This window comes from Pezoporus flaviventris, unplaced genomic scaffold (genome assembly GCF_033815535.1).
Source record: "Pezoporus flaviventris isolate CSIRO_AGI_PZ_B2104156 unplaced genomic scaffold, CSIRO_AGI_Pfla_v1 ptg000041l, whole genome shotgun sequence".
NCBI classification, from domain to species: Eukaryota; Metazoa; Chordata; class Aves; order Psittaciformes; family Psittacidae; genus Pezoporus; species Pezoporus flaviventris.
In genome coordinates, this window is record NW_026892589.1 from 12,924,192 (window position 1) to 12,944,610 (window position 20,419).

The following is a 20,419-nucleotide window of genomic DNA, read 5'->3' on the forward strand; positions in this document are numbered from 1 at the left end:
TACGGCCCATAGCTCAGGCAGAATATCTACAGCAGCTCTACAAAGTCAGAGCAATCAAAGCACTGCTTCTTCCTGCAGTATAATCCCACGAGGAAAGAGGTGGTTTATTTCCTACAGGATACCTCTGTGATGAGGATACAAGACAGCTGTTTTTCTGCCCTCTCTTCCTCTTTAAAAGAAACCACGCAAATTATGTAAAACTAATCCTTTTGCCAAATAAAATCTTCCTCTTGATCCCTAAGGATATAGACATTTGAGGTCACATTTCCAAGCCTTCCTGCTTCAGCCAACACATCCCTTCGCTACACAGAAAACTTTAGTGCACTTCAGCACATGTAAGGAGCGGACAGAGAATCCTGAAATCTCATGCTTTTAAAGCAAGAACTAATAACCCTGTGCACTTGTTTCAGTCATTCTACATTCAGTATGTAAAAGAAGAAGTTTAGTACCTGAACAGTTGTAACAGACTAAGATAGGTTGTGGCTGGAGGGTGGTTATTTACTTTTTCTCTGCAGGATCTAGTCTGCTATCTTGTTACACGTTGTAGCAGGTGCACACAGACACACTTAAGGAAAACCTCTCTCTGGCAGTGCTGGTTCCAGAATTACAGGCATATTTCTGCCCTTTCAATAATTCTCTTCCCACAGCAGCAGGCAGAAAGGCACTTCCTCTTTTGCGCCTCTTTTCTCCCTTCTTCCTACACGTTAATACAGATATCACGTTTTGAGATCCTTCTGCTCAAAGGCCTCAAAGCAACCTGTGAACTTCCATAAAACCCTTCCCATCCAGCACACTGGGGAGTGAGTGAGTGATGGGGCGGGGAGGAAAGAGCCTTCATTTCACGGTCATATATTTAACCATGAACACAGTCACAGACTGGATTTCCGTCCCCGTGCTGTTTTGGGACAGATTTTTGTGCTGTTGGCTTCTGTTTCTTTTCATTTTTTACAACTATTTAAACCACACAAAGATGTTCTAAGGAAAGGGAAAATTTAACTCCTGATTTTAATGCAGCAAGAGCCGCATTAACATCTGAGTAACAGCACCAATTACCTTGTGGCCCATGACAGCTGAGGCACTCAACAGAGAGCACTGAACCGCCTCAGGTAGCAGCAGCACCAGGTATATAGCGGGGAGCAGGAGGGGCCCCCACAGCACAGCCTTTGCCTGGGGGTCCCACAGGTTTGAGCTGGCAGTGAGCTCAAGCTGAGGCCCCCAGCGATACAGGAGGAGCTCACCTGCAAGCCAGTCGCTTTGAGAACAACGAAAGCGTAAGGAGCAGACATAAACCAAACAAACAGAGAGAAAGCCAAGGTAAATTATAAGCCAAACGTTAATCAGTAAAACACCAGCATGAAAGCGTGGGACGCCGAGAACTGCAGGTCAGCGTTTACACCATGCCGTGCTCAGACCCCTTCCCCACAGCACCATCCACTCAAGGCAGCAGTAACGAGCACAGCGCTGCATCCACGGGCGAGACCCGAGCAGAGCCTGCCCTCACCGCGCTCATGTCCCTGCCTGCTCCTCAGGAACCGCACACACACCCAAGGGCTGGGCGCGGGGCGAGAAAAAGGGAGCCCCGAAAACACCGGGTCCCCCCCGCACCCTGCCCGCCCCGCTCTCCTCACCAGCTCCCGAGTCCACAGAGCTCAGCTACCTCACGGGCAGCCAGCCCCGTCCAACCGGGGCCACGGCGGCGGCAGCCATAGGGGAACGGCACGAGCCCGAGCACGGGAACCAGCCCAACCGGCGGCTGTCACCGCGGCCACGTGTGGCGGAGGCCAGCAGCCCGCCGGGCCCCACCCAGCCCGGCATCGCCTCACGCGGGTCCCCTCAGCGCAAGCCCCCGCCGGCCCCTCACAGCCCGCCCAGCGCCTCACGGCCGCCCCCGCGCCGCCTCGCTTCCTCACCGCGGGCACAGCGCGGCGCCCGGACGGGAAGCGGAGGCCCCGCGGCGGGAGGCGGCCGGCGGCTCCCCCCCGCCCTCAGGAGCCGCCGTTGCAAGCCCGGTAGCGCCGCTGCCCCCCGTCCGCCCCCCAACTCCTTCCCCCGCGCGGGCCCCAACGGCGGCCTCACCGCTGCCCCCTCAGCTCCGCGCCACCGCCGGGCGCAGCTCCTGCCGCTGCCGCCTCCCCCTCTGCAGCGGCGCCTCCCGGCTCGCGCGGGGCGGGGCGGGGCGGGGCGGGCACACACACAACGTCTGCGCCCGGCCGGGCCCGCGGCGCCGCGAGGCGGGGACTGCAGCAGCGGGAACCGCGCCTGCCCCGCGCCCGCCCCGCGCCCGCTCTCACCGCTGCCCCCAGCGCCCCCCGCTTTGTTCGCCCCGGGGCGCGGGGGGGGGATCCCCTCGGTGTAACCCTGCCGAGGAGGAGGGCGGGCCCCGGGAGCCGCCCAGCACGGCAGCCCCACTGGACGTGGCTCGCTGCGGAGGGTCGGCTTGGTACCCGCGCGGGGAGGGGACCGAGAACCGGTAGCGCCGACCCCCGGGAGATGCGCTGCAGTAGCAGGCGGGCGTGAACGGGAGGGGTTGGGAGGAGAGGAGAGGGAGATGTGAAGCACGCAGCTCGCAATAGGTGAATAACTTCACTGGCTGCTGCTTTTCTCCATTTTCCTTTTGTCCTAACGCCCAGGAACTGATCATTCCTTCCTTTTCCCTACTGAATATTTTAATTTCAGTGTGTCTGTGAATCAATACACTGGAACCTGGCACTACCCCACTGCTAAAGTTTAAATAGCTGCAGTGGTCACGCCAACACCATCATCAACAGCTTAACACCAATTTTCAGGGGTGAATCAACCAGCTCTGCTTCACTTTATCTCTTTAAACAGGCAACAGCTAGCTGGCTCCTAACTGCTGAATCCATCACAAAGCAAAGTCCAGTTTGCAGTCTCACAGATCGTTTCGTTTCTGCATGATGCCATTCAAACAAAAGGGTGATGAGAAAGCAGTTCCAGGGCTGGAGCCTGATTGCAATTTGTTTCATTTTGGCTCCGTTCTCTGGCATTACTCCAGCATGGTAAAGCACAAAATGGTGTGACGCAGTCCCTCAAATAATAGGCTTCAACTAGATCAGCATTTAGCAATGTTTGTTAGGATTCCTATTCCTAAATGTTAAATAGATTCTCTCACTGTGAGCAGTAGATGTGGAATCAGATACTGGAATCCATGCCCCTGTCTCCCTGCAAAATTTGACAGAAGCTTTGCTGAGTGAGGACTTGAGGATTGAAACATTAGATTGTGTTTAGAAGTGCAGAGCCAGCAACTGACTGCTTAAACCAAAACATTGACCCTGCAGGCCCTATGGAAGTAATCCCTCCCTTACATAAAAACTAGGGAATCAGACTTAACTTTACAGAACACCTGCCCAAAATACCTGCTGGTTTGGGAACTGCACTCGTGAGCCTTTGTGCTTGGTTCTGGGAGTGTAGGTTTGAACTTGGTACACTGATGTGATGCCAAAACCGAATGTGGTTTTCTCTCAGCGTATCATTTTACTTCATTAATTTCATCTTTTTGTCTCAGTTCCCTTGTTACCATATAGGTACAATGGTAACAAGTTCAATGCACATTGAGCTTGGTAACAGGTTCAATGCACACTGAACTGCAACTACGTTTGCATCCAATTTGTAGCAATCGTTATGATAAAAGACGTTTGCACTATAAATCACAGAACTATAAAGGGCTAAATATGATTGAAAGAAACCGTCTTTGATTCCACTCCTAGTGCCTCTCTTCTCTGAACCACAAGATCCCGTCAGTCAACGTATAATATACAGACATTTTCATAACTCTACATAAACAGGAATTGCTGGATGCTCCAAGGAAATGCAGGATGCCGACATAACTACTGGCATCCTGGCCACAAGTATAAGACCCACTTCAGAATTAAAAGTGTTCTCTTGCATAATGTGGGAACACCAGTTGAAATCGTTTCTGCCCTCCTTTGGACTTGTGAAGGGTCCAAAAGTATCAAAGCTTCTCTTTAAGAACAACATCTAAAGATACCCTCACTTAAGAGATCCATTTTTATATTCAATGGGACATATCCACATAAAAAGGAAGATTCTGAGTGTAGGATTTTTTTCTTCATCTAAATGAGCTCTTCAATATGAACACCTGCTTCAAAACAAAGCAACTAAATGCTTTGGGAGTTTTTTGTAATCACAGAAGTGCTGCTTCAAAAATCTCAGTGCAGAAACTTGCACTATTACTTTCTGTAGTTGTTTCTGGTAGTTACTTTCACAGCTTAGTGGGTTGAAAGGCTGCAAGAAGTCATTCCCTAGTGGCCATGCTACCCAGAAGCTGCACAAAAAAAAAAGCTGCTTTTTCTCCATGTTCTTTGGAGACTTTCACCCAATTTTACATATTTGTTCTACCCAACATGGGTGAACCAAGAGAGAACAGTACTTAAACTGTCAGTAGTTAAAGAATCCTTTCTGCATGCTTGTTTAAACAAGGTACTTAACAATAATGTTCATCTTGATTGTTTCATTTCAAAGATAAGTGAGAAGCTACATCATTCCAGCACTGATGCAAATATCAGCAAAAGCTGAGTTCTCACCTACAGGGAAGCAAAGCAGCAGGTGTTTTGTTTCTACTGAGATTCTAAAGGGTAAATACCTTTTTATACACTCATTAGGTGACAGCTAAACAGGTTGTAAAAACTCCTATGTCAAATCTTCATTGCCTGTAGTTAACTAAAGTTTAGGAAGTGTCCAATTGTCACACATTATTTACCATGTTATTAAATCCATCCTGTTTGTAAGCTTCTCCGAGGACTGAGACCAGTTCCTACCTCTGACTCATCCCCTCCTACCCCCTAAAATGTAAGTATGACTCTACGACATATTCTTAGGAACAGCATCAATCTTCAACAGCATCTACTTACCAGAGGCAATACACTGTATTACAAAGCAAAGGTACTACAGAGTTCCATGGCGACTACCATTTCAAACACTTTAATTATACTTAAGCTTTTCAATCCTCTTCATTTTTCTTTCTTTTTTTTTCTACCCAAGCTATCCTACCTTACTTTTAGCAGTAAAACCAATTCTTCTCAGCAGCCAAATGTCTTTCAGGTATATTCTAGAATCTGTGCTATTTCTCTTTCCATGACATTTTAAGCTCTGTGAATTAGGTTATAAAAAACATAAGTTAGACATTCCAATCTTTTTTAAGAGATACGTGACACTGAGTATTCTGCAGATCAGGTGTTTTAGATGTGCACAAGCATTTTAAACTACTTCTGATCCCAAATGCTATAAACAAACAGAACTACCATGCCAACAGGAATCTGTGGGAAAATGTGAGTGATGCCTGTTCACACTATACCCACCTCATTACAGATTTTTATTACTCATTCATTTTAGTAAGCTCTAATCTAGGTTATTATGCCACACCCATCACCATGGGAATGGGACTTAAAAGGACCAGAAATACTTTGCTATTCAGCTTTTTCTCACACCTTGTCCAGTGATCTGTGGAGTTGCAATACCCAAAACCCATCTGTGTAGTTACACCTGACAAAAAGTCAGTAATTACAAGCATGTCCATATGTGTGTGGACCCAAACAGTCCATTCCTGCCCCAAGCCCCTCAAATTTGCTTTAGATACCAGAAGACATCATCTTCCAAAAATGGAAAACATATCCCCTAGTGATTTGTGTGCAGCAAATCCAGAAGTGGCCAAAGTGATAAGAAGTGCTGAACAATTTAAAATTCAAAGCCTTATACAATTAAAGATTTAACATATTTAAACTAGAATTTACCATTACATTAAAAACCTGTGTTGCTGAAATGATTCCACTTTACCCTTCCTCTAACACCTTCTGTATAAATCTTGGAAGCAATAAAATTAACAGCTACTTTAATGGTAATCTGAATTTGTACAAACATTGAAGGCTTATCTATCCTGACCAGTTAGGTGGAAGGCTGATTTATTATTAGTGTATTGTGAACACACAGCACTAAAGGGTACTAAGCATATAAAGATGACTTTAATCTTGTGACTTCTGTAAGCAAGGCAGAAGTTTAGGCTGCATGTCCTACTAAAGAAGCATTTCACAAGAGCTATTAAAAAAGATCTAAGGAGTGGAGAGAGAGCTGCACGTTTAAAATATGAGCACCTAAACACACCCAAAAGGTGTGGACACTTGGAATCATTACCTCATGCCCTGCATCACATTATCATTCGCATGTGAATGATGCAGCACACAGCACATAATGGCTTGTGTAAAGTGTCATTACTAGCTTTTAACTCAATGGAAGGAGGAAGAAACATGAAGAAGATCTCGATATGTTTCCCGATAGGGATTTCTTTGTGACGTGCGTAGAAGCTGGAAGAAATATAACTATTTTGTTATCCATCCCTATCAGAGAAAGTAAAATTATTTTTCCTATAAAATACATATACATATTTTAAAAAGCCTTTCATTTTAGCACATAAGATGAATATTTACCTCGACCACTTTGCTTTCCAAATGCAGCCACATCAACTGAACTGGTAGATGCTGCAAAAAGGTTTTTCAGCATCTTGGAAGACAAGCTGTTCATATATAGACTCTGGTTTTCCCTTCCTGTAAAGTTTGGAGGGGAAAAAATGAAGTAAATATAAAGGCTTTAACTAAAAAAGGCTGGAGTTCTCGTAAGCATTCAAATGCAGAGTATACTTATATAAGGATCTTTAGGAAATATGTATTATCTGCAAAGCTGAGCATTTTAAAAAAGTTCAGGCTCTAAAGTTATCTTACCAAAACCACCTCTGAACATCATCCCTGCAGAAGTCTTTCCTTATATATCTGCATAGCAAACTGAAGTATTTTCATCTCACTTGGCTACGAAGACTTTTTTTCCTGCTTTATCCAAGTACATATGCTTTAACCAGCTCCAACGGACAGTGTTAAGCCAAGCCAGTACTCCCTCTGTTGGCAATGCAAGTAACGTACAGTCCTTTCACCTACAGGTCCCTCTGAAGACAACTAAGAGAAAGGAAAAGTGTTGGAAGAAGAAATCAGAAGAATTCTAACACTTGGAAGCTCTCAGAATTGGGCAGTTCTTCAGATTATGAATGATATGGCCAGGTTCTAGCTAAAGTGTTACCAGCTTCTTGATTATGGAAACCTGAAGCCAACAGTTGTGACTTTCCTAAAATACTGAACTTTATACATCCTCCTTTTCATCAGTTTGTCTAATTATCTATTTTTAAAAACCTCAGCAGTTTGATGGTTTAATACTCCAATTAGAAAACCTCATTATACAAAAGCTCATTTATTAAACCTCTGTACACAACCACAAACACGTATGTACAGCAAGCTTACAGAAAGGACAATGGTACAAAAGATACAGTGGCAATTAAAACCGACCCACATAAATAATTTATAAAAATACTTGGACTGGTGAAGCTGATGCTGGTCATTTCTGATTATTTTCATCCAATTGCCAGGCTTTCTGATGGGGGAAATCTTCATGTTAGACCTTTCTTAAAAACATTCAGAATATATTAAACTTATCTACAGGATACTTAGCAAAATGTATAAAGCAGAGATTCTTGTATAAAGGACAGATATAAAACCCACCAATCCACTTGAAACTCAAGGACAATATAAACCTTAGCCAAAATAATGAACAGCAAATCACAAATACCTATTTTTGTTTTTGAGTTTCATGTTTTGGCAAGTAAATCACTGTTAACAAATCAACAGTCCTGTTATTCCTCAGTGGAAAGACGCAATCTGGGGACATTCTTCTGTATTTTCTGGCTGCATTGGTGGTCCAGGGCAATAGGGAAGCCCTACACTGATTCCAGTTCCAATGAAGAATGGGGCAGACTTGTATTTGTCAAGATTTTCTCCTTGCCACAAAAGGATAAGGGAAGTTTTCAGAGTTTGTATACCTGGAGGGGGAAAGAGACAGAAGCAGGGATTTGGAAACAACAAAACAAATGAAGACCCGTTAAGGTGAAGTCTTTCTCTTTTGCTGGTTTCTTGGGGAATTTTTTAACAGGTTTCTTATTCGTAGATAAACACCTGTGGATTCTGCCAAGTTTTCAAATTCAAACGGTGCTATGCCTGCAGCAAACTTGCTCATATCAGGAACAAAACTGCAAGTTTTTGCAGTGCTTTTGACCACTTTATTATCACTTGTATTTTCTCCCTCTTTAACCTCAGGGCTGGGAACAGGCCTGGTGTTATTCAGCAAGCCTTCAGAATCTGGCTCAGAATTAGCAGGATCCTCCTTGGAGTGAAGTGAACTATCTCCTGGATTAGGACTAGTCATAGAACATTCGTTTTCTGGTAGCTGTTCACTGATATCAGAAAGCCTTGTTTCCACTGAAACCACCTCCTCAGATGACCTTACTTCTGCAACAAGACCTGCTTCGTTCCTAGATGGTGATGATGTAACAGAATTTCCAGCTAAAGGTGTATCAACAGGAATATCAGAGTCACTGTTAGTACTTTCTGCCTGCTCAAGTGCTGCCCAGATTAAGCGCTGCTGTTCCTCTAGCTCTTCTAAGGTCAGAGAATCCTCATCCATGACCGAGTCCACTATTTGTAGCTCAGAAGTGTCACTGGAAGGTTTTGATGGTGAAGCAGTCCTAGGAGGAGGATGGTGGGTGGAGGTTGAAGGTTGAGGTGGTGAAAGATTTTGTGGAGGTGTTCCTTGTGGTAAAGGAGGAGGAGTTGGCATCGATGGATGCCCGGGGGGCAGCGGAGGTTGGAAGTGAGAACTGTTTGGGGTTTGAGATCTTTTTGATGCTTCCAGATCTAGAAACAGATTAAAAAAGACAACTGTTAAAATCTGAAATAGGATGAGGACAAGATTCACAGTGCCAATGTCCTGATTAAGTAGCAGACTTAGGTCTTCTCCTCCCTGGTTTTCAGCTGAGATAGAACAAACTTTTTTAAGGTCTTAATGTCTACTGAAACTACAGTTTTGGGGATTTTAACTCTGCTAGCTATTCAATAAATAAATAAATAAATATATTCTTGAATGTCTTGAGAACAAACTTATTTCACACTGAGACAAATGAAAGATTTCCTCATAGGAAATCCAAAAGGAAAGCCAAAACTTTCTCCAGCTATTTTAACATTTAAACAACACTAAGTCCGCCTGTGAGTCTGACTCATTTTTAAGAAGTTGTGAGCCTGTAGCATCCTACATTATTTCATCCAAATATTTAAAGATCCGGAGGTCTTCCTAACTTTAGGATACACACCTGAAGTAAAGAGATGGGAATTTGTAACCTAATGTTCCAATTGCTCTGAGCCCACCCTTGAGATCTCCTGCTTGGTATTAGAAGATACAATTGCAGCAACAGAGAACACATTGCAGAGAGGCCTTAATACAACTACAGAAAGACCCTGTGAGCATATGTTAGCAGTTACATTAATCACCCCCATAGCACATTGGTTTCTCTTTATGAGCCTTGACATTTTAATTCAGAGCAAGTTATTTTGAAAATAAAAATTGAAACTAGAAAAAAAAATAAAATAAAAATCACAGAATAACTACCAGAATCTATTTCCATGTCAGTTACTGGTGCCTCCAAATTGTCATCTTTTGGTTGTTTTGAGTGATGAGATCGTGACTGAGATGCAGGCCTTTTATTGTTAGGTTTTGGACTTGGCTGAAAAGAAATTATCCAGGAAACCAAAAGAAATTAGTATTACATTGTGTAAGGTAACATTTCCAGCTATAAGAACATATTTTTAGCAATTTCATAACTTTAGAATTATTTGGTTGACCCAGTGTGTAAACTTTGAAGGTTGAGAGATTTAATGCAACTGAACAGAACTGTAAACTTGTGCAGGTTTAAGAGGCAAAAGAAAAGACTGTTTGCATTCCTAACGTAGGATTACACCCAAGTTTCCCTCTGGACACCTAGATCTCATGAGACCATCACAACTCAAGTATAGCACATCCCTTTCTGGCAGGCTTAGAATTTACTATGTAATTCCATATAGCATTATACTTTAAGACTGAGAGCAGAGCATACATGTCCCTTCTGTAAGTGGAAGCATTCTGCAATAGGTAACAGTAGGCTAGAGACACAGTAAAGAAGACCCGAGAACGATAAGGGTCAGGACTACCATGTGTTCTCTTGCATCACTGTAATAAGATTACTCTAAACCATGACTGTGGCAAGTAGCTTTTCATTTACTAGGGAATTCTGTAACTAAGACTGGTTTTAAGTTTATAGCAACCTTTTTTCACCACTGTATATAAAATACTGCACAACTGGGATCTGCTTATATTAATTGAAATCACAGCATTTGTTCTAAACATGAAGCTCCTTCTTGTTAGAACAAGTAAGCATTTCACACCTGACAGCGTCAATAAGAAAGCCCATCCCCTTGTGCACAAGCAAGAAGATACAAACACATCATCACTGGCTACACAAACTACAAGGCAATCTTTTTATTTTTGCAAATAACGAGATATATTCACCTCACGGAAACTGGAAAGGTAGTGAGCAAAAACCTCCTTTTGTTGAGATGGCTGCATGGGGATGGAACCAAACAACTGCCATTCCTACAGGGGGAAAAGGAATAATGTTACATTTGGGTGGTTAGTAACACAAAAGAAATGCTGAGAGATTAATCAGCCGAGATGAATTCAAGTTCTCATCAAAAGCCTCACTTATCAGAGTAAGTAGATCTTTAATAGGAACTTCTGGCGAACCAAAGTATTTCACCTGTGAGCACAAACAACTGATGCAGTGCACTATGACTGGGTAGAAATAATCACTAAAAGAAATTCAATTCATCTTTACAAAATGGCTGAGCATTTCCTAGCAACGACTCTCCAACATTTGTAAAACAACTACAGACTTCTCCTTGAAATAACTGTTGAGATGAAAAAAGCTTACTTTGAAAGCCTGTTAACTCTGAATGAAAAAAAACCTGGAGACTGAGCAAACTGAATGAAAAAAAATCCCATTTGGAGGCCACTAAATGGACAAATGTAAAGCTGAAAAGAAAATGTACAAATGCTGCTTTTTAATGCACAGGCACTGATATCAGTGATGAAGTTCACTACTAACAGCAGGTTAAAATGCTTTTGAAAGTAAAGTTCAACAGCAGCTGTCACAGGAGATTCTTCCTTAAACTTGGCTAAAAGCAATTACTGCTACTCAACATGTTTAGAAGGCAGAGGACAGCTACTTACATCTGGGATCCCACTTGGAGTGGATATATTAAAGCCTGGATAGTTTATCAATTTTGAGACATCGTAAATGGTGCGTTTTGGTTGGCGAGATCTTTCATCTGCTCCGCTATCACCTATAATGAAATATAGTTATTACTGATGCTAATTAAGAATGTTACAGAAAAAAATCCACAGGATTTAATAACAGGGATTTGGGGTTTGGAATGTAAGTATTAATAGAGGCCTTGTGATCCACAAAGGCACTAACAGTGACCAAATTGATCAGATACACCCATGAAGCTTCCCCACAAACTTAACTGGGTATTCATAACAATACTACTCTATACCTATTACTGGCCTCAGAATTTGGCTGTTCTCCAAGATGCAGCATAAGTATTGGTCATTAGTAAAAAGCTGGTAGATTACTTGATAAACTGGATTTCAAGGGATGAATTCTTTGCTTGCTGGTGGTCTTACTTTGTAAGAATAAATCGTTGAACTTTAGAAAGTATTATGGTTTCTTTCATAGAACATGAGAAACTTATTAAAAATAGGAAATCTGACAAGAGGCTCTGTGCAAGTCTTGCAGTTTCACAGGAACTCCATGTTCTAACAGCAAGGGTTGATCAGAGTGAAATCACATTGCGAGTTTTCATCTATGCAATGCAATCATTACAGGATTTGTTTCATTATCACATCTTAGCTAGAAGAAAGGGGAGTATCTTTACATGATTTTAGAAAAGGAAACTTGATTTACAACTTTCTCCTGCTTTCATGCTTTCCATACTAGGTATTTTGTCTCCTGACTAGGGTGCAGCCAGTAAACAGCACACTGAAAACTGCGTTCAAACAGCACATTCCTTACTTTTTCCATCATAAAGCACAAGCCCCGAGTGCTCCATTTCAGCTTCCTTGAGCCAGCCTGGAGGGTAACCCAGCTGCCGCATGCGATATATAAATGGAGGCAGACTCTTATCTGTGACCCCAAGTGCATCTTGAAGCTCCCCGCTAAATCAAGAAAACAAAGAGAAAACAAAATGTCCTCCAGTACAACCCATTACAAGTTTTGACAAAAGGAATTTATGAGCATTTTGTTGAAATTTAAATTGTCAAGTTAAAATAACTTAGTTTTAGCTCAAACCATGTTGCCTGTCAATCCCAGATATAACAATTTTAGGTCAAAACCATCTCTGATAACTTTTAACACTTTAATTTCTCATGCTTGAATATTTCATGAGAATTAAATTCTACACTGAGAACAACTTACTGGACTTGATACTTCTGATTCATGGCCTTAACTGTAGCTATCACAACAGGAAGGAATTTAATGCAACTTAATTTACTGGTGATCTCTTTGAAGACTGCTACAGCCATGCTATGATTTTTTAAACATACTGAATAGAGAGAAAAAGAGAGGAAGGGACATCCAAAGCACAACACTTTCAGAATTTGGCATGCATTTTTAGTTCATTAGGAATATATTTGCAATTTGAGTAGCCAGAAAGTAACATTTATCTCCTTGCATTAGGGAATGGGCTGTGGAAGGGGCAGGACTCTTATGCTAGCAATGAGTTCTCATTTGAAAAACATCTCTGCAACTTACTAAACCATTTTATTTAGCAAACAAGTTCAAACATAATAAACCTATAGTTAAGAGTAGCGGATGGATTTAAAAGACATCTGGAAAGTAACATCTGGCACTCCAAAGGCAGAAAAGCTATTCCAGAAAAGCAGTGCAACAGCGAATGGAAGAAAAAGAGATACCTAATTACTCCTGGTTTAAATTTTCCAAACCTCTCTTCTACTTCTTCTTCATGATAACGCTGCTGAAAAATCTGACTGCTCGATTCACCACAAGCTTCCATGTATTCCTTTCTCTTCTCACTTATACGAGCTGGATTTCGTGGCTTAAAGATAATACAATTGGGAAGTTTAGATACGGACAATTTACAGTCTATGCACTCCTTCACCCAACATAAAACTGGTACTCCTTGCCCTCAGCATACTTAATCATTTATTACACGGCCATGTGATACATCTATAGTTGTAATAAAAAGTCCACAGCAAAACCCCAAGACTATTGGCACTGGATCTAGTGGAGCTCTAAAGTGGGAGGAAAAACTGTTCAGACTGAAAAATGTCCCTCTGTAAATTAAAGGGAATATTCAAACAATTACACTGTAAAATTAATTCACTCTGATTTAGCATGGCAGAATTTATAACTATGACCATCAGGATCTAATCACCAGAGATAAATAACTATTTGCACATCCTGACCCCAAAACAGTGTGGTTACACCAGAACATTTCTTGAGGAGCAGCAGCCTTTCAAGTACTGGTGTAGACGTTACCTTTGGACAGTCTTTCATTTGATGGTCTTCTGAACCACAATTGAAACAAGTAGGTTTTGGCCTGCTTAAAAAAACACACAAGAAATGAAGCCATTTACAATTTTGCAATGGTAAATGCATTTAATTATTTTAAATCTTATTAGTTTTAGACTTAGAAAGAAAGAAAAAGAAATAAGCATTGCTTGCTGATTTCAGGTGTTGTCTTCTGCTTCTCTTAAACTGACTTATTAATCTTCAAAAGAGAGTAACAGAATATTGTTTCTTTCACAGTCCTAAGGAGAACACAAGAAATGAGAAAAAAGCACAGGCACAGCACGGGGGTGGGGGGGAAGAATACATAACAGAGAGTGGAGAGGAAGAAAAAAAGAGAACTAAAATTACAGCAGAAAAGTAGTACTTCCAGGCAAAACTGGAGCTTTTATATCCCTTATAATAGATATCTACAGCTTTAAGAGGGAACAGGTAAGTAGAATAATTCAGGCTGGATCTCAAGGAATCTCTAAACCAGTGCCTTAATCCAGGCTGGGTCAGCTATGAGATCAGACCAGGCTGTCCAGGGTCTTATCCAGCTGGGCCCTGAAAATCTCTAAGGGTGGAGACTGCACAACCTCTCTGGACAACCTGATCCAACAGTTTAGTGTCCTAAAGTTGGAAAAGCTTCTCCTTACATCATGCTGCAGAAAGAGTATTCACTGAAGAGTTTCTACTTCTGATTAAGTATATAAACATTTGCTTAGATAGTGCCAATAAATAAAAACAAACCCTATATACTAAAGCTTATGGGGAAGGAAAGATGTTAAAACAATACTTCTAACTCTAGAGCACAGACAAGTAACCCCTCAATTTAATACTCCTGTAGTACATTAATACCTCTTTCTCTTTTTAGGCTTGATTCATCAGAGGTCTGATCCTTTTTACAATACTGAGAATCGGTTACCAGTAGAAACAAGTAGGAGAGCATGACTGCTTCTTTGTCAAGCCCTGATCCACAGTTTGAATATGTTATGCATATGGTGAAACTGTGCACTGAAAACCTGGAATGGAACTGCAGCTGGTTTCAACCTTGATTTTCCTTGTAAATTAATACAATGGCAGCAAACATTTTCAATATTATAGGGGGGGAAATCCAAATCACAAGATTTTAATGAAGTATTTCTTCTCTGAACATTCAGTTTTATAGACATAGGATGGGACCAGAAGTGGAGACAAAAAGGTGACACAACAATGTGTCCAGAGTAACCCCCCCCCCCCCAACCTCTTGAAGCCTCTAATAAGGTAAAATTATGTGCATCTTCTGCTTCATCTTTACATAGTATTCAAACAGAAGCCTTCTCTGGTGATCCAAGTATTTTATCACCATTGTAGATCATGAGCACAACCCTTCAATGTGCTTTCTATTCAGATGGCTGTATTTCTAATCAACCTCAGCATGCCCCTTTATTGTTGCCATTCCCACTGAAATCTTGCCTGGTCTTCACTGCATCTGAAATCAGTGACTTCAAACACTATGGAGACCACACAAGCTGCCAGCTGGAAACTCTGTTTACTTCTTACCTCCCATAAAAGCTCTACAATCAAGTCTAAGACCAGTCTTAAAGATCTATTAAGTAAATCAGACAGGAGTTGTTCTACAAACCAGATAGCACGCCAGTACAAGGATGACAGAGCAGTCATTAAAAAGACAAACAACCCAAGAACGGGGTATAAACTTCAGAATGTTTTTACAAATTTATTTTAGGCCCTTCCTAAATTCAATAACCAAGAAACACCCACGGACTGCAAAGCTCAGCACTGGTTTACTCCATTTAAAGTCATTGTTTAAGTATGTTCAAGGGTTTAGTATAGTGGGGAATAATCACAGCGTACATCTGAACTTTTCAGCTCAAAACTTTATATTTAAGAATAATACAAACCTTTTTGGTTTTACTTGTATTTCTTGTCCATCTAGGGAGAGAATGTGGCTGAAAACTTGCTGGTATCTTTAGATTTCAATAAGGAACTGCTACTGGATAGCAGACTTTATAGAGGAAGAACAGCTTATTCATACTTGGAATGAGCTGTCATTCCAAACCTGATTACAGATTGGCCCGGGAAATTCCTAAAGTCACAAGATGTATTTATGGTGACAAGGCATTCACTCTTCCCAAGCATAAGCCCACTGAAAATCAATGAGCCAATCATATCAATATTGGAATGGTTTGATTAAAAAAAAAAGCCATTAATGACTCATTAAAACTTTTCATCTCCAACGATTGATACAGTTTAACAAAACTGTACAATCTACTGAACAGGATTTGAGTTTAATTTACCCATTGGCATTCCCTGGACTTGAGAAACGGAAAACCCCTTTAACAAACAGGATACTTAGGTATTTCCCATCCTTCTGTCAGCTGTGGATTCTCATTTAATATAGGCTGTCCCAGTTTATCGAGACAAAAATTGGCAAAATACAGAACACTTCCTACAACCTGTAGAAAAAAAGTCAGAAAATTGTCAGAAATGTGTCAGTATTTAGGGCAGATTGGCAGCAATTCTATAAATTTAGACTGCTTGAAATACTTCCAGGCTTTTTTTTTCCCCCACTCTGTAAGAATTTACAAATAACACATGCCCACACCTGTAGAAATACGTATTTTTTCCAATGATGCAGCCAAAACATGAACTTAACTGCTACTACATTGATCAATGAGATTTAACAAGAGCTTATTTTAATGACAGCGTATATTGAATACGTAGAATGAAGAGTCAGACCTACCATTGAAGAGCACATAGTCAAGAACTTACACTAAAAGCTTCTTTCACTTTTTTAGAATTCGAGCTTGCTGCTTTACCATCCTCTTCCAAAAGAATACTGGAGGGCTGACATGAAATGTAAACATGCAAATAGTTCATTTAAAATAACAGTAAATAGAAGAGCTTCTAAGTTACTCATGTATGCAAAATGCACAGAATATGCAATACAGCTCCTATTCTTTCAGGAAACAGTTAAACGGTAGGATGGTGATGTCTACATTAATCATAATGCTTTCCACAGTCCAAAGAATGACACAGCTCATCTCCAATGTTTTGATGAGAAATATACTGCATAAAAACACCCTTATTCTTATCTCAAAAGCTAAGAGAAAGACAAGGAGAAGTGCATCATTTCAACCTTTTACTTAAAGTGAATGTCAAATATAACTCCAAATTCCAAACCAAGAAGAAAGTAGAAATTTCCAGATTCTGTTATTCATCTATGCTCTGATATACTTAAAGTTGAGCCAAATACTATCAGAAAAGGGTACATTAAGTTCATACATTATGGTCTTCTCTTGATTATTTAAATCAACTTATTACTTTGCTTTTACACAAATTTCACCAGGAACAATTTCAAAGAAGCATTTTCAGGGGCACAAATGATCTTTTCTTTGTCCTGGTCCTCTATCTTTGGAACAAAGAGCTATACAATCTCTGCTTTATAGTTATTTGATAGATACTTAGCAATTATCAGGAAAAAACATCTGGAAATCAGCTGTTTAGCAGAGTAGTATTTTAATATTCCCACAATAGGGACGCAAGAGAAGCAGCACCTAGTAACAATTTGAGTTTTTTAAGTACCTGTGGCTCAACATCAAGCTGTGTTTTTTCTTCTTCATTTTTCCTCTGCTCTTCATATCTCTGAACTAAGCCAAAAATAAAATCTTCAATTTCTTGATGATACTGCCTGTAATGAAGAAGTACAGAGAGATGAAGATGTGCACAAGATTGAAACATATGCCAAATGTTTTTATTTGGTTGGCTGGTTTTCTTTTAGCATTTAACATTGCACTGATTTTGTCTGGGGTAGAGGTAATTTTCTGCTTAGCAGCTGGCATGGGCTGTGGTTTGGATCTGTGCTGGGAACAGTGTTGATAACACAGAGGGATGTTTTCCTTACTGCTTACAGAGTCAAGGCCTTTTCTGCTCCTCACCCCAACCCAGCAGCAAGGAGGCTGGGGGTGCACAAGTTGTTGGGGGGGGGGACGGACACAGCCAGGACAGCTGACCCTGACTGACCCAAGGGATATGGGATATTCCAGACCAAATGGTATCATACTCAGCATATAAAGGTGGTAAAAGGAGTAGCTGGAGAGGAGAGACGGGCACATTTGGCACGATTGCATTTGTCTTCCCAAGTAACCCATACACGTGATGGAGCCCTGCTTTCCTGCAACGTACTTACCTAGAAATGACATTGTTCATAAATAAAATCTGTAACAGAGGCCCATCTACTTTGGAGTTCTCCACATAAATTCCACTAGAACAGAACACACAGACAATGGTTACTGCATTAGCTTTACTCTGAGTATTCCCTATGTGTTTTATCACAGCAAAGAGTCAGTAGCCCTCAGAGAGAGGAAGGTTTAGCCAATACAAATTCTGTCCTTTTGACAAGTTTCTATTCATTTAAACAGAAATCTTCCTCTCTCGAGCCAAGCAGGTTGCCTGGTGTGAGGTGGCAAGAAAACAAAAGGGAACACCACACTACAGTCACGTTCTTCTGTTATAAAATCTTATAAACACAATTTTGAACAAATAAGGTCTCTTGTTCTTACTGCTGAACTTTACAAAAATGTGTTTCCTTAAAGGCTACTTATGCTTCATAAACAGATGGGTACACACAAATAAATAAAGCTACAGCAAAACAAATAAAGTTCTTGCTATTCAAGTCTAAAGGACTTTAAGAATGGTGATGACACTTTAAAAGCCCAATATCTGAGCAGGGACAGTGACAGAGCAACAGTTTCTAAACAATGTGGCAGACATTGTTCCCTCAGGCAGCTCTTGTCTCAGACAAACTCTTATTTCAAACATATATAGTTCATATAAAGCTTTTCAAGTCACATACCTAGGACGAGTCAGAATATTCAGCTTCCTTTTAAGTTCCTGATGTTAATTGACTGTTAAGGTACATTACTTTCCACAGAAGACACAGACCTCTTAATTGAAGAATCAAAGCCAACAAAACATCTAACAAGAATTCCACAGAACAAACGGGGTTTCAGACCTTCCCCTTCAGTGCACAGAGGATTATTTACAAATCCACCTGTTGCTGAAGAAACACAATCAAATAAAAACAAGGCAAGCAACCAAAACTAACCAACACTGCCCCAAACCAAAGCCCAGGGAAAAAAAGGACTCGCTGTGACAATCTAATTACTCTAATTCATTACATGCACTATGCTTGAATTGTCAGATTTATAGTATTTTAAAAATACCTACAATCACCACACACAAAAAGTCAACACACGTACTCGTAAATAGGAAACAATAAAATCAGTTTCAGATTCCATTCTGATGCAGTATCAAGCCCTTTAGGGAACCACTCACAATTTACAGCTTAAAATTCTTTCTAGCTATGTTAAATATGGGGTTTAGTGAACATACAACTGTTTCTTTTCCCTAGGAAGTCAGAGCATCCAGCATCAAGTGTCTTAAAGGCCATCCCAGCACCAAAAACCCAACTACCTCCTCTGCCAGCGGAAGCAAGGCCGGTACGGACCTGGACGCTCTAAGGATAGGAGTTTTCAAAGAAAACTCCCTCTTAACACACGGAAGCAGAAACCAAGATAAAGCAGCCACCGCACCGAGATACGGGGAGCCCCCTCCCCGCCGAGCTCCGTTCTCATCGCCCATCAGGACGGCCAGGCTCACACTGACCGGGCCTTCCCCGACATCGGCACAGCGCCCGGCCTCACGGGGGAGCAGGGAAAAGCCGGAGCCCCTCATGCCCCAGGCTGGCCCGGAAGGGAACCGACGGCAGAAGCAGCCCCGCCGCGCCCTCCCCGAGGCGGGCCCTGCCTCTCCCGTCAGGATATTCTCCTCCCGGAGCAGCCGCACCGTCTCCTCGCGGTCCCGCAGCCTCTTGTACAGCTCCTCCAGGGTTTTGTCGGGTCTCCCCCCCACCTCCTCCTCCTCCTGTTCATCCTCCTCCTCCTCCTCTTCTTCCTCCTCCTCTTCTTCTTCCTCCTCCTCCTCCTCCAGGCCGGGGCGAGGTGGCAGCGGCGGCGGCCGCCCTTCTCCTTCGTCGAGCTGCTGGAAGAGCTCGCTGTCCCCGAAATCCACCTCAGCCGCCATCTTGTGCTGCAGCAGGAAGGGAGGGGCTTGGGGCGGGGGGACGCAGCCGCGGGGGCAAAGGGCAACCGGAGCCGCCGATCGCCGTGGCATGGAGCAGCGGGACTACAACTCCCGGCATGCCCCGGCAGCGGCCCACCATGGCGAGGCCCGCCCCAGCGCGCTGTGCGTGCTGGGAGATGTAGGCTGCCCTCTGCAGACGGGCGCGGCTCGCACGGAACGCCGGGAGCTGCAGTGCTGCAGGGGACGTGCGCCCTCAAAATGGGGGCCGGAGGGAGCCACCCGCTGTGATGCTCCTCGTGGTGGCGGGCTCCTTGCAGTCAGGCCCCATCCTGTCCTCGGCAACAGCTGCACTCCTGGTGAGGCACTGCCTTGTGCATTTAATATGCTGGGGTACAGCATTCCTATAAGGCTTGTATCATCTACAAGTTAACACACCTTTCAAAACACTCAAGTATTAGCCAAGGGCTCCCACATCCTACCAACCTTTCTCACCACTGGTTTGGTTATCCCTCTACTAAAATTTCCATCAAATTGACCAAAAGGGCAAGCTGAGTATTCCTCACCCCGAGCCCTTATTTTAGGAAAACCCTACTTCCAAATAAGCAAAGCAAAACACTCTATTCCTGACTTCTCCAGTCTTCCTGCCATCTCTTACCTCTTTCTCAGAGGCTGGCCCAAAAGACAACATGATTAATGTAAAGGAAGACCTTAGAGAAAAAAAAAAGTCTTTATTATTAACCAGGGTTTCTGCACTGAATTATGTGCCTGTTGGCCCAGACCGCTAAATAACATCTACACAATGTTTCTTTCATGTTTCAAGAATTGAAA

General features: G+C 42.2%; 2 protein-coding genes across 17 annotated transcripts in view; both read right to left on the reverse strand.

The window, feature by feature from the left end:
• The window catches only part of CLIP1 (CAP-Gly domain containing linker protein 1), a 67,005-nt gene extending 64,829 nt beyond the window's left edge, over positions 1–2,176 (reverse strand). For 4 of the 14 annotated variants that reach the window (XM_061466336.1, XM_061466334.1, XM_061466335.1 and 1 more), the window contains exon 1: positions 1,502–1,640. The gene's annotated coding sequence lies outside the window, so the exon portion shown is untranslated. The other 10 variants (XM_061466330.1, XM_061466329.1, XM_061466327.1 and 7 more) reach the window with 6 other exon arrangements.
• A 5,074-nt stretch (positions 2,177–7,250) lies between these two features.
• On the reverse strand, positions 7,251–20,022 carry ZCCHC8 (zinc finger CCHC-type containing 8). Of its 3 annotated transcripts, none has more exons than XM_061466339.1 (14): positions 19,331–20,022; positions 18,363–18,403; positions 17,697–17,771; positions 17,093–17,198; positions 16,280–16,354; positions 15,860–15,963; positions 15,409–15,474; positions 13,496–13,556; positions 12,910–13,052; positions 12,011–12,153; positions 11,167–11,279; positions 10,447–10,530; positions 9,511–9,625; positions 7,251–8,762 (listed from the first exon to the last, which is right to left on the reverse strand). In XM_061466339.1, exons 1-14 carry the CDS (start codon positions 19,679–19,681, stop codon positions 7,951–7,953), a joined length of 2,289 nt encoding a protein of 762 aa, XP_061322323.1. In that variant the 5' UTR covers positions 19,682–20,022; the 3' UTR covers positions 7,251–7,950. The 3 variants fall into 3 exon arrangements, with proteins under 3 accessions (XP_061322323.1, XP_061322322.1, XP_061322324.1); XM_061466338.1 differs by having other exon boundaries at positions 13,496–13,559; XM_061466340.1 differs by having other exon boundaries at positions 13,496–13,559; positions 18,363–18,566; positions 19,355–19,419.
• Between the last annotated feature and the right edge of the window lie 397 nt (positions 20,023–20,419).